Source organism: Danio aesculapii, chromosome 6 (genome assembly GCF_903798145.1).
Source record: "Danio aesculapii chromosome 6, fDanAes4.1, whole genome shotgun sequence".
NCBI lineage: Eukaryota > Metazoa > Chordata > Actinopteri > Cypriniformes > Danionidae > Danio > Danio aesculapii.
Window position 1 is genome coordinate 20374342 of NC_079440.1, and position 15066 is coordinate 20389407.

The 15066-nt window shown below is 34.6% G+C and overlaps 1 protein-coding gene across 2 annotated transcripts in view; it reads left to right on the plus strand.

The window, feature by feature from the left end:
* micall1a (MICAL-like 1a) overlaps nucleotides 1–11495 on the plus strand; it is a 33225-nt gene extending 21730 nt beyond the window's left edge. For both annotated transcript variants that reach the window (XM_056459752.1, XM_056459753.1), the window contains exons 10-16: nucleotides 277–411; nucleotides 5503–5629; nucleotides 7300–7390; nucleotides 9792–9865; nucleotides 10012–10126; nucleotides 10295–10341; nucleotides 10422–11495. In XM_056459752.1, the coding sequence (XP_056315727.1) occupies nucleotides 277–411; nucleotides 5503–5629; nucleotides 7300–7390; nucleotides 9792–9865; nucleotides 10012–10126; nucleotides 10295–10341; nucleotides 10422–10546 (714 nt within the window). In that variant the 3' untranslated portion in view covers nucleotides 10547–11495. The remainder of the gene's footprint in view (nucleotides 1–276; nucleotides 412–5502; nucleotides 5630–7299; nucleotides 7391–9791; nucleotides 9866–10011; nucleotides 10127–10294; nucleotides 10342–10421) is intronic.
* Nucleotides 11496–15066: the final 3571 nt, after the last annotated feature.

Here is a 15066-nt window from a genome sequence, read left to right on the forward strand (position 1 = left end):
CACTTTTTATGCAGTTATTGGACATTGGCAAATAAAGGAAGTGTAAATTGTATTTGTCGTGACTCTCAAAATGTTGGCACATTGACACTTTTCAGAATCACCTTAATAATATAAGAACTGTTATTAGCAAAAGTATTTAATGAATAAAGCAGCAGGGCAGTGTTGATAACAGATCACAGTGTGTGGGGGAGATTTCAATGAAAGTTTTTTTACATTTTGGATCTTGGAAATTCTACTGAATCTTAATTTTTTAATTATCATCACTGTCACCTGTAGCGCACTTGTAAAGAGAATCCATTCAATCGGAAGACAACCACATTTGCCAGCTCTTTCGTGTCCAGACCACCAAAAGGACCCCGTCCTGCAAGACCTCCTGCTCCTGGACATGGATTTCCTCTAATTAAACGCAAAGTGAGTTATCTTTTTGTTGTTTAGAATCATGGGTTTTGTTTTGTTTTATTTAACTGTGCCATATCTATTGCTATAGTGCTAATATAATATAAAAGTGGTGATTATAGTTGCGTCCCAAATGACACAATATGCTCTTATATACTGAAGTGGCTATTGAGTTTAGTGTCATCCAAAATGGAGCACAAATTTTTTTTCTTTAACATTTTCTTAATCTGAAATTCAAACGATTTACACTGCAAAAAAGCCTTTACTTTGATTTTTTTATTTTATTTTTATTTTTTTGGTCTTGTTTCTATTCCAAATATCTAAAAATTCTTATAATCAAGAAGTCTTGTTTTCTTAAGAAATAAAATGCCAGAATTAAGTAAGTTTTTCCTTAAACAAGCAAAATTATCTTGTTTTTTTCTTTCGACATTATTTTGCTTACCCCATTGGCAGATTATTTAGCTTGTTTTAAGGAAACATATTATTTCCTAAAACAAGATGATATGCTTTGCTTGTCAAGAAAATGCTTCTTGACTGAAGAATTTTTAGATATTGGGATTAGAAACAAGACAAAAAAATAATTTTTTGCAGTGTAATGGTTGCCAAAGTGAACGATACTACCAAATAGTATTTCATGAGTACAATTACATTCACATCAGGAGGTGGCACAAACGTCTCTAAGAGAATTTTGCTTGCGTAATCCAAAATAAATAAAGTACATTAATTTTCAACATTAGCATCCTTCTGCTATGTGACCATTAAATGGCTGAAGTGTTTAACCTTCCACACTTGTTTTTAATCGGTTGAATAAGTACATCATCCGAGTATTTAATGTGCACTAATTGTTTTCAGAATATTTGTTGTGAATTCACTACTCGCACTATTTACAGTATACTTCATAATGGCATACAGTGTGTAAGTATGCGGTATTGGACTGTTGTAAACTCAGAAGCAAAGAGTGAGAGAATTTCTGGTATTTCTTTAAACAGGATTCTTTATTGAGAACTCGCCCATTTGCTGCAGTCATCAAGAAGTCTGACTAGAGCAATGTTACCCTGTATTTTATAAATCTTTTTGGGGGGAAGTGCCTATAGGTGGAAACTCGTCTTTAACAAAGCGTGTAAATGAAGTAAAGGAGTCAGCCTGGCAATGGCACCTTCCCGGTCCTAATTTTATCAGCAAAACAGTACCAATTTAAATGCATAGGTGCTAATCCAATCAGCCTTAAAGCCATGCCTTGAACTTAGCATTTACATTACTTTGGGAACCTGCCTGATGGTAAAGACAAAAGGTTAATGCAGGGCTTAAAGCATTCCGGCACCGTGCCGGATCTCCGGTGTGGGGCCGTGAGGGGATAAAACAATATTTTAGAGCCTGCGCATGCTGTTTAATTAGGGATGCTCAAAATAATTGATTAACCGTTAACCGAAAGGGTGCGCTTGTAACCGATTAATGGTATCAGTTAACTGATTAAAAAAATATTATTTTATACATTTTTTTTTCAAAGTTTGGCTGCATAACGGGCCGATCACAGTAAACGTGCTTTGTGCGTTGAGATGGGCATCCGTTGAATGGTTTTCTAACGGCCGCGAGTGTTTTACACACTGCTTATGCGCCCTTGATCTAAGAGCTTAGAATGACCAAGAGGCTACACTCAATAGAACATTCCATTGCAACAGCAACAGCCCCGGATTCAGCCATTTTGGAGTGAAAGCGATCGGTCTTCCATTGGATCTTATTGCTGTTGCGATGGCAAGCAGCTGCTTTGTTTTTTTTATCTACTTAAAAAGCGCATTAAAGCTGGGATACAACCTAAAAGACGACAATACAACACTTACTATCACAATCATCAGCACTTTTAATAGTTTATTTTACAGACTTTTAATATGCTGTTATTCTATTGGAACTTTCATTCCAAAATGGCTGCCGCGCCCTCTAGTGGCTGTTTCCCAAATCGCACTAGAGTGTCGCCTTTTGGTGATTCTATGCTCTTTGCCTGGATGCCTCACGTTTTGCCGTTGCACGTTGTGTTCTCGAGCAGAAAAAGCATGTTACGTCAGTCGCGTCTTTTTCATTCTTCAATCAAATGAAAGCACTGCAGGGTTTCTGTTGAGGTGACAGCAGGGATTGTGTTGTCAAGGCGACTACGGCGAACTTTTAATGATGGAGGAGAGACTTGTTCCCTGTTTCAAGTTATCCAGAGCTGTATTACTTTACAGATCTTGAATATCAGAATATTATTAAAAATTACAATTATAACATCGACAGCAACACAACTCGAGCACAATACGGGTCAGCTGATTTAGTTGTTTATAGTGACATACAAAAGAGCACAGCGTTTCTTTTTTTTCTTGTCAACATGAAGGGCAGTGCGGTGCGCCTCGTGTTTTTGGAATGGAAAGGCGTGCTCTTTGTGATCCGTCCCTAAATGTGCAACAAATGTTTGTTAACTCGCGGAATGGTAACACGTGCAAACACACGTGTCTACAGAAGTATTTTGCCAAAGAAGCAAACTGAAAGAAGGATATTTCTGGTCACAGTTTGACACAGATAATTTGACAAACCAGCGCTGATGCTGACCGCCTCTGTGCTGAAAGAGCCGCGTCATAAACTTAACAAACAGGCTATTAATGATTTAGTGTACAACCAACAAACCAACCTTTTTTGTATTTTTATTTGGAAAATTACAGTTAATCATAGTTCTTATATAACATCAGTTTTTAAAGTAGCCTACATTATCTATGAATCAAACAAATCTTGATTTTCTTGATTTATGTATAATGAAATCTCCACACCAAACTGAGGCTTTCATTTTATAGCTTATAAAACATGTATGCAAATTAATGCAATATCATATGTAAACAACAAAATTGTTATACAAAAAGTCAACATATAAGCCTTGAGGTTAATTCTCATTTTCTTTTATCACTCGGAGTGCGCGCACATGAACCACGAGTGAGACGGAGGAAATAAGACATAATCTTTAATCTTTAACTTTTATTAAAAATGTTCACAGAGGTTTTGTGAAATAATAATAACAGCGGAGCCTTACTTAAATCCATATTTCCTGTGGAGCGATCGATTTGAGGTAGCCTGATGTTTTTATTTGACGGAAGAAAAAAACATGATTGGACAAACAGCAGACCCTCAGCCTCCTCCACTGTACCAGCTCCATCTTCTGGTCCAAATGTCTTGAAAATAAAGAGTTTGCAGGACTTTGCTTACAACCCAGAATAAAAGAAAAAATAAGTGATAATGGCCTTGATTTTACTTCTAATCTTCAGTTTAGCAGTTCTGTTCTTTAGCACTTTGAGCAATTTAAGTACTTGTTATTGTTTAGAAGAAAACACTTTTTTTTTGACAAAGTACTTTTAAATAAATGGTGTAAAGCATAATCATTAAAGATGAAGTCTATCTCAGTCTCAGTTTGCAAGTTTTTAAAGCACTTTAAGCTCTTGTTACTTTATTTTTGTTATTATTGTCAATATTTGAAGTAAGTCCTTCTGTGAAGATTCTCTCCAGTCCCAGGCTCAGGATTTTTTTTACTTTAACCCGTTAATGTCTTGCACACCTATGCACACTGTGCATAACTTTTTCAGTTATATTCTATGTCATTGGAACCTAGATTTTATACATTTTGTAATTCCACAGGACACAGCTATTGTTTCTTGTTTTTTTTTAACCTTTTCTAGATGTGCTTTAACTACAGACTGTCAGTTTTAATTTGAGGGTATTTACACCTAAATCAGGTGAACAGTGTAGGAAATACAACAGTTTGCATATGTGCCTCCCACTTGTTAAGGGACCAAGTGTAATGGGACAATTCATTTCTTAGCTGTTCCATGGCCAAGTGTGTGTATGTGCAGATAAAAGGTCCAGAGTTCATTTCAAGTGTGCTATTTGCATTTGGAATCTGTTGCTGTCAACTCTCAAGATGAGATCATTAGGCTGAAAAAACTAAACAAACCCATCAGAGAGATGGCAAAAAAACGAGGAGTGGCCAAAACAACTGTTTGGAACATTCTTAAAAAGAAAGAACCTACCAGTGAGCTCAGCAACACCAAAAGACCCAGAAGACCATGAAAACATGAAATTCTTTCCTTGTTGAAGAAAACACCCTTCACAACAGTTGGCCAGATCAAGAACACTCTCTAGGAGGTAGGTGTATGTGTGTTACAGTCAACAATCAAGAGAAGACTTCACCAGAGTGAGCCTCAAGACAGGACAGCCAAATTAGAGCTTTAAAAAAAGCCTTCACAGTGATGGAACAACATCCTATGGACAGATGAGATCAAGATCAACTTGTACCAGAGTGATGGGTAGAAGGAAAGGAACTGCTTTTGATCCAAAACAGTGAAGCATTGTGGTTGTAGTGACATATGGTGGGCATGGAACTGGTTCTCTTGTATTTATTGATAATGTGACCGCTGACAAAAACAGCAGGATGAATTCTGAAGTGTTTCGGGCAATATTATCCACTCCTATTTAGCCAAATGCTTCAGAAATCATTGGACGGTGCTTCACAGAGCAGATGGACAATGACCCAAAGCATACTGCAAAAGCAACGAAAGAGTAAGAAGGGTAAGAAGTGGAATGTTGCAAGTGCCAAGTCAATACCTTAACCTGAATCCGATTGAGCATGCATTTCACTTGCCAAAGACAAAACTGAAGGGAAAATGCTACAAGAACAAGCAGGAACTGAAGACAGTTGTGTAGAGGCCTGGCAGAGCATCACCAGGAACGAAACCCAGCATCTGGTGATGTCTATGCATTCCAGACTTCAGGCTGTAATTGACTGCAAATGATCTGCAACCAAGTATTAAAAAGTGAAAGTTTGATCTATGATTATTATTCTGTCCCATTACTTTTAGTCCCTTAACTACTGGGAGGCACATATGCAAACTGTTGTAATTTCTACACCGTTCACCTGATTTGGATGAAAATCCCCTCAAATTAAAGCTGATAGTTTTCAATTTATTTCAAATCCATTGTGTTGGTGTATAGAGCCAAAATGTTAGAATTGTGTCGATGTCCCAATATTTATGGACCTGACTGTATGTATTAGTGACAGCATTATGTTCACATTTTTTGTCCTGTATTTGGTAGGTTCAGTCAGACCAGTTTATCCCAGTGGAAGACATCCATGTTGAGATGAGTGATCTAGAGAAACGGTTGGATGAATTGGAACACAGAGGGGTGGATTTGGAGAAGAGTTTACGAGAATGTTCAAATGGTAAGAGAACCACACTCTACACATGCTATCATCATTGGGAATTTTCAAAAATGGCTCTATGAAAGCGCTTAGACTTTGGGTCATTTATAATTTGTATTAACATGCAGGATGTTAAAGGCTGGGACGCACCAAATTGATGCCAAAGAACTAGTGCCAATGAAAGCCAACTGTGTTGTCTCCTTGCCTGTTGTCATCGGCCAATCTACTAATGAGCAATTTCAGCATTATGGATGTGACATTTGTAGTAAAAGCTCAAAACAAACATTGACATATAAAGTATATGTTAACATTATATTGAAACATCTGTTTATATTTTCCAGAACAACTAACCACAGAGTTAAGGGATTAAAAAAAAAAAATCTGTAAACATGTTTTGTACTTTAAATGAGAAAAATAAACATGTGTTGTGACCAAAAAAGTATGCTAGTTTGCAGTATACATACTTTGTAGAAAGTCTGTGAATTAAACTGCACGACCCCCAAAAAAATAATGCTAATCAAAAGGATAAGAGTTGGATCACTATAGAACAAACATGATTGATTTGATTTAATACTTTTGCATTTATGAGAAAAAAAGCTTCGTTATGGATGACACCTCTGGGTTATGGATGTGACAGATGTAAAACTGCCATTCGTGTGACTTTGGTAAATCAAATGTTGGCAGAGACATTCATGAGTATTTCTAAAGTACTGTAAAATACTGGCTTACACAAAAAAACATAGAAACGGTTTCAGTATTTTGGTGAAAACATCATTTTTTTCACAGCAAGGTTGACATTTGAATGGAATTGCTCTAATCCATATCGTTTGCAAATATTTGAGAATTGCGATAAAATTACAGCTGCTTTGTGTTCCATGTTGACTTGCTTGCGTTCTATCACTTCAGCTTTTGTTCTTGTGCTGTGATTTGTTGCTGAATAATCAATCAGAGCTTTCTCGACGCCAATGCTACATGCAGAATTTGCATCTCTCAGGCTGGTCTGTTTGGTGTGTTCTACACGTCGCCTCTCGTCAGGTTAACATCGGAGTGAGTTCTGCATGTAGCATTGGTGTGTCCCGGACATAAACCCCAGACCTTAAGTCAGCATGAACCGGAAGCTGTGACCTTTTTTTCAGTATTGTGGTGCAGTTCCTAGAGAAATTGAATATTAAACGAGAAAACAGTGAGCATGGCTTGACTTTTTCTACTGTGAGTTGAATGGATGTAGTAAAGTAGGCAATTCATTCAGGAAGATCAAGAAAAGGGTTTGGGGAGAGTTATTACAACCTTACAGACACCTCCTCATCAACATTTCTGTTTGTTGTTAAAACTGACAGTTGGAGCAGCGCGGCTAAATATGTTAGCCATACCCAATTCCTAAGATAAACATAATCTGACAACTTAATAAAAAAAAAAAAAAACAGATGCATTTTCAGATTTCAATTAAAGATAAGAAGGTCAAACTAAGTTTTTTTTCTTAATGACATGCACAGATGGATAGTTCACCACAAAACTAGCAATGTGAGCTAAAAGTCATATGGTTAGTTTTGATTTCATGGGGACTTTAAGAACTGGGACTTCATAAAAATACACCATTATGAATTTAGATGTCGCTTGCTGTTGATCTAGATCCAGAATTTGCATACTGTCCCATTTCTAGTTCTACCAATCTCTCTGTTTTGCCATTTCAGATGAGGAGGAGGAACATCTACTTGTTGACTGGTTCACCCTGATTCATGAGAAGCACTTATTAGTACGAAGAGAGGCTGAGCTTGTTTACACGTAAGTGAACTACAGTATACATTTAGAAAGCTGAAACATCAATAAGATCTAAAGTCTCTCCCTCTGTATGGTATGCAATTAATCTGAATTTTTCTTACATTTATTACTAAACAATTAACAACTAAGTAAAAATGATATTATATAATGCTTGAACATTATTATTATTTCTTTAATAATATTTTTAGGGGTTTTAACCTTTAATGGATAGAATAGTGCAGAGAATTGACAGGAAATAGTTCGGAGCAGAGAGAGGGAAAGGGTCGGCAAAGGACCTCAAGTCGGGAATCGAACTCGGGTTGCCGTGAGCACCATGGTGCTATATGTTGGCGCAATTAACCACTAGGCTATTGGCGCCAACGGAATTTTTCTTACATTTATTAATAAACAATTAACAAATAAGTAAAAATGAAATTATATAATGCTTGAACATTCATTTTACAGGGTAAACAGTACATATCATATGCTAGCACAATAGAGACTATTAAAATTGTCTTTTTTGAAACAAGTGACAACTTTTTGTGAGGAAGTAAAAAGTATTTATTCACTCGTATATTTGATGTTTCTTTTTAGTCCACTTAACTTTGTTCCTAAAAAATTAACTGAAGAAATTGTTAGCTTAGGCTTTTTCACATAAACTGTTTGCGGTGAGTGTGTGTTTTCATTTCTACATTCTTATTAATAGATCATGTGGTGTAGCATCTCAAACCAGCAGTGAGCATTTAGTTTTAGCTCTTTTGCTTTTTTGTGTATGGCTCACGCTGAACTCAGCATCTGTGACTGCTCTAGAAAAATTAAAATAGCAGGATAAAATCAAATCAAACACTTTTCAACTCTGAATGCACATGACAGAACAGTCTCTTGCTGAAATGGTAAATGAAGCACTCAGTCAAGTTTACATTATTTTGTACATTGGATTCCACTTTAATGGAAATATATATAAAAAACTTGATTAATGTAACCATTTAGCGGAAAACAGCATGTTTTACTTAAGATTTTTGATCTAGGGTGCCACCATCTTGGAATATCGCTGGGTCTGACGTCACAGTGGAAGTAAAGGACTGAACACGGAGACTCTAAAGCCTAATTTAACACAATGCGTGAAGTTGTGGACATGGAGCTGGTGCAAATACAAGCATTAGATGTGTGTCTAATATAAAAATGTATATATTCTATTTTTCCCTTTTAATTCCCGATCATTTGATGCACTTTGGTGTACTCCCTGTATTATGCTGCCTGTCTGGGTTTCAACAAGGTCCAGTACTGACGTAATGGGGGCGGGTACTTTCACTTTGCACTACAACAGCCCCTCCCCTTATTTCGTGTTCAAACCAAACCAAGATTCGTTTTTTCATGTGACAGGTTTATGTCCTTCATACATGTTGAGAGATTGAATGGATCGACTGGAAAAGGGAATACGTCTTGACATAATCCACAAAGATGTGACTTAGTAAAGCGTGAAGTCATGTATGATTTTAATCATTGCATTAGTCTGAATGTAAATCAGGCAGCGCTGGAGCAGCATGAGAGAGTGGACCAAAGCGCATCAAACGAAAGGTATTATTAACAAAAGAAAAATACACAATGTAAATGCTTGTATTTGTTGTATTTGCACCAGCTCTGTGATGCACGTCCACAACTTCATGCATTGGGTTAAATTAGGTTGTCCAGTCTTTGTGTTCAGTCCATTACTACCATGGTTGAAACCCGTACAGGCAGTCAGGCAGCGTAATACAGAGAGTGGACCAAAGCACATCAAGTGATCGGTAATTAAAAGGGAAAAATAGAATAAATATATTTTTATATTAGACACACATCTGATGCTTGTGTTTGCACCAGCTCCAGGTCCACATCTTTACGTATTGGGTTAAATTAGGTTTTGCAGTATTTGTGTTCAGTCCTTTACTTCCACAGTATCTGTTCAGCTGAGAGAACGTAACCAACCCGGTGATGTCAGACATGGCAAAATTCCAAGATGGCCGCACCCTAGGTCTAAAATCTATAGTAAAACATACTGTTTTCTGCTAAATGGTTACATTAATCAAGTTTGTTTAATATATATTCATTAAAGTGGAATTCAATGTACTAAATAATGTAACCTTGACTGAGTGCTTCATTTTTCCTTTAAATGTTTGTCCATTATGTTCCACTGTGCCTTAATGTCGATGCTCATCCATTTTATTCTGTTAATGTTTTCCATTTTTATGCAAATTGTGAATTTTAATATATTGATATACAAGCAACATTAGTGTTTGGAATCGATTTGAGAACAGTTTGAAAACTGCTGCCATAGCAAAGTCTACAATTGTTTCTAAAATAAAAATAACGCATGTGTCCCAACTGCTATTTTCAGAACAGTAACATGTGAAACATAAATAATGTTTGATCACTGTGTGGATTTCAGAGCTAAACAGCAGAACCTGGAGGAGAGGCAAGCCGATGTGGAATATGAACTTAGATGTTTACTTAACAAGCCAGGTATGAAACAGCACAAAACAGTGAACATTCCTTGATTTAACCTTATCTTATGAGTAAATACTCCTCCTTTCCTCAAATAACAACCCTTTTTTATTTTGTCCCTCCTTTATCTCTCTCTGTGTGTCAATCATTCATTTCTCTGACAGAGAAAGAGTGGACATCGGAAGACAAAGACAGGGAAAAGCAGTTGATGGCAGATCTTGTCACTATAATTGAGCAGAGAAACCAAATCGTGAACAATATAGATATTGACAGACAGAGGTACTGTAAAGCAGTCTGTTTACATGCACTCTGATTCAGTGATCTTGAGTTTGAGTAACTGCTAAGCTTGTTTTCCTCTCTGTTTAATCTGATATGGAATATGAAGCAATTTTATTAGTATCACGTTTGAATGCGGTTTTGTGAAATTCCATAAATTCTTTTTTTCAGGGAGGAGGAGGAAGACAAGCTAGTAGCTGCTATGCTGAAGAAAAAAGGTCAGAGTTATTTCTTTTTTCTCTCACAGTCTTATCTGGCACATTCATGCTAATACACTTTGCTTTATTTCTTTTGTCAGACTTTCATGGTCAGGGTGAGCAGAAGAAGAAGTCAGGGAAGTTTAAGCCCATGAAGGTTCTGAAGAGACTGAGCACCAAGAATGAAGGAGTAAAAGACAACAGTCCCCGAAAAGAGAACAGTTGAAGAATGGACTGACTGAAGGAGAGAAAAAGTACTAGGAACATTTACTAAATGTTTCTTATATCTAAATAGTGCTTTAAAAAACAGTATTGCTATAAAACGGAGCAAATTTGCCTTTTAGGTAGTAGCGGCTGAACTGTTAAGCCGGATTCACAATCCAAGCGTGAGCGGCACATGAGCAGTGCGTCAGCATTTGTGGACCAGTCCTACAAACCAAATGAAAAACTATATGTTAATTATTTATCTGAAACAAATATTGTTTAATTCTGTTTATTGTATAAAATGTTTTATTTGAGAGACTGAATTTATCAAACTTGCATTTCACTAAAGGTATATAGTATAATACAATACAATACAATACAATATAATATACAGTACCTATATTTTTAAATATAATGTTTGCCAAATTTTATCTTTTTAATATCCCATATTAGATGATGCAATATTCATAGGTATGTTTACACCTCATCACTTCTTCAAACCAGTTATAAAATGACTTGCCTTAGTGCCATAACTTGCCTAATTAACCTAGTTAAGCCATTAAATTGCACTTTAAGCTGAATACTAGTATCTTGAAAAATATCTTGTAAAATATCATGTACTATCATCATGGCAGAGATAGAAAATAAATCATTAGAAATTACTTATTAAAACTATTATGCTTAGAAATGTGTTAAAACAAATATACAGGGCTAATAACTTTGACTTCAACTGTGTGTGTGTGTATATACAGTGCTCAACATTTATGAGTACACCCCTCACAAATATATCTTTTAAATTCATATTTTTAATAGGCAGCTATACAATATTATTTTTCATACATTAGATTAGTCAGTACTAAAGCCAAATCTGGAGCTTATTTAACAAAATAACTCCCAATAACGGTCCAAAAACGTACACCCATATTTATAGAAAAATATTAAATACAAATTTAAAAACGTGGAAAAATCAAGAAAAGCTATATATATATATATATATATATATATATATATATATATATATATATATATATATATATATATATATATATATATATATATATATATATATATATATATATATATATACAAATTATGCATATAGGCTACACTTGTGTTCCAGTAAATCAGCACTCAAATCAAATAAATCGGTTATTATAAAGAAACATCTATTTTTGTTACAGATAAGCATGCACATAAGGGTTCACATTAGTTTGAGTATAACCTAAACTTTCAAAAACCAAATACTGCCTTTCTAAATGAAAAAATTATAATACAGTTAAAATCAGAATTATTAAACCCCCTTTGAATTAGTTTTTCTTTTTTTAAAAATTCCCTAATGATGTTTAACAGAGCAAGGATTTTTTTGTACGTCACAGTATGTCTGATAATATTGTTTCTTCTGGAGAAAGTCTTTTGTTTTATTTTGGCTAGAATAAAAGTAGTTTTTAATTTTTGAAAAAACATTTTAAGGTCAAAATTATAAGCCCCTTTAAGCTATATTTTTTTCCGATAGTCTACAGAACAAACCATCATTGTACAATAACTTGCCTAATTACCCTAACCTGCCTAGTTGACCCAATTAACCTAGTTAAGCCTTTTAAAAGTCACTTTAAGCTGTATAGAAGTGTCTTGAAAAATATCTAGTCAAATATTATTTACTGTCATCATGGCAAAGATAAAATAAATCAGTTATTAGAAATTAATTATTTAAACTATTATGTTTAGTAATGTGCTGAAAAAATCTCTGTTAATTGGGGAAAAATTAAACAGGGGGGCTAATAATTCAGAGGGTTTAATAATTCTGATTGCAACTGTATATTTAGATATTTTTTCCTTAAATATAAACAAGTCCATGATGCATCTGTTATTAATGCTATTGTTTGATATTCATTTACCATTCTAATGTAGTTTAATGACAAGCGAGTGGTTAAAATAGAATCATATAACAAATGTAATTAAAACACAACAAATATCCATCTGTGCCACTGCCTTTAAATGTTGCATTTGCACTGTTATGTCTGTCATATAGCCAAGAACACCACGTTTATTTAAATTTATCTACTGTCCGATCAGAAAAAAATGACATGGTGACCAGGTGCAAACAGCCCATAAAGTGAACTTCTGAATCTCTCAACCAATGCAAGATGTAAAGTGAACAAGTAGCCTATATCCCGAACTGCGAGGGTTAAAATATTTTTCTTTCTAAATTTTTCTCACCAACACATTCTTTTAGAGGCTCTGCCATGAATCAATTTCTCCCTCATATTTTTGGCATATTTTTATGCAGCATATACACTTAAACTGAATAATTAAAAACCTGTTTATATGTTCTGTAGCCTAAATATTTTGAATGATCATTTCTCTATTGACAACGGCTCGTTTAACGCACTAGGAATGTGTATTTTGTGATTGATTTGTGTGTTAATAGAACTGTATGCATGAAAACATATTTATTTTGGGTATCAAAAGTATGCTATCACTTTAATTTAAAGTCGAAACCATGGTGTCAGTGTGGCTCACGCACCGCTCACGTGCCACTCACGCTTGAGGTGTGAAACCATCCTTATACAGCACTACTGCAGTATAGAAGAGTGAAAGGTTAACACTGTCTTGTTCGGATGCAACAAAAAATTATAAAAAAAAAACAAGTACAAAAAAATATTTGAAAAGACTCAACCACTTTATAATCTTATTATAATCTCTATTTGAAGTAAAAAGAAGAGCAGATATTTAATATAGCTGTCGCATGATAATGAAAGTCCTAGATGACCCTTAGTATGTTCCACACATCTTTTTTAAACCGCTATAGGAAACTCAACCAGAGGGCCATTCAGTAGTAGGACGTTTGCCAAACCTCATTTCCTTTAGGTTTTCTGAGTTTACATTTATTTATAGATGACATGGAGGTACTGCTACTTGTGTTTCTGTGGTATTTAACAAAAGAAGATAAAAAAATAAGATTATTCAGACCCCATTCAGCCCATTTATTAACACTCATTGGAATGAAAACAGAAATAAATGATTAGTCCTGCAGTTTAGAATATTACTGTCAGAAAAAGTGGTATGCATTTTTCTTTCGTGCATGCTGTTGTGATTAGTAACCAAGATTCGAAATGGGAATGATGGATTCCTCTGATTTCTATCTGCTAGGGTCTGGTTACACCAGCTGTGCATAAAACTAGTTGTAAATGGGTCCAAGTTACAATCTACGCAGTATTAAATATGACATTTGTACAGCCAAAACTTCTTTCAAACAGAACTCTATATAACCACTATATATTTAGGAAAAAATCTGACCAGGTGTAATTGATTGATTGAATTCCACCAATATCCTCATGTCTTATATGACAACTGGAACATTTAGATTATAAGAATTTATTGACATTTACAATTGTTTACTTTTCATGACAAAAAACATTGTGAATGCACTGAAAAAAAAATGCTTTTCTTTTTGTCTTTCTAGTAAAAAATATCTAACAATTCTTAAATCAAGAAGAATTTTCTAGGCAAACAAAACATATGGTCTTGTTTTCAGAAATAATATGCCAATATTAAGTGAGTTTTTCCTTAAAATAAGCAAAATAATCTGCATATGGGGTAAGCAAAATAATCTTGTTTTTCCTTTTTACATACGATTATTTTGCTTGTTTTAAGTAAAAACTCACTTAATTTTGGCATATTATTTCTGAAAAAAAGACCATATGTTTTGCTTGTCTTGAGAATTCTTCTTGGTTTGAAGAATTTTTAGATATTTGGACTAGAAAGAAAACAAAAAGTTTAAAGTATTAAGTTATTGTTCTTGTGAATTTATTTACATTATTTACATATTCACACTAAGTTATTTACAAACTGTTGAAGTCAGAATTATTAGCCCCCCTTTGAATTTTTTTTCTTTTTTTAAATATTTCCCAAATGATGTTTAACAGAGGAAGGAAATTTTCACAGTATGTCTGATAATGTTTTTTTATCTTGTGGAGAAATCTTTGTTTTATTTTCGACAAGAATAAAAGCAGCTTTCAATTTTTTATCATGTCATTTTGTGGTTAAATATTGTTTTTAGACTAAATGTAATTATGTGAGGCTAAAGAAGTTAGAATCAACATTAAGAAGATAAACTGAAATTGAAGTTAATTGTTGTATTGTGTGACTTTGCATTAATTTCCGGTTAGCTAACAACTTACTGTCGCCTGTCTTTCAAAGCAAAGTTACAAAACACCTAGAGTTAACTGCAAAAACCAACATTTGGCGACTGAGCTAATGGTGTATAATTTTATATATTCATGGAACTTATGAACAGCTGGTGCATTCCTACCCTGGTCAGTACTTTTATTTTAGAAGTGTGATTAATGATTAATACACTGCCTGGCTTTAAAACAATACTCATACTCTGATGTTATGATGGCCAAGCATTATTTGCATTTGTTGTGACATTGATTCAGCAAACGTTTGTAACACTCCAAAAAATCCTTTGGCCACTTAACACAATTTTGACTCAGAATTATCTTGACACACAGGTCACTCTGTAAACTCTGACACATTTCA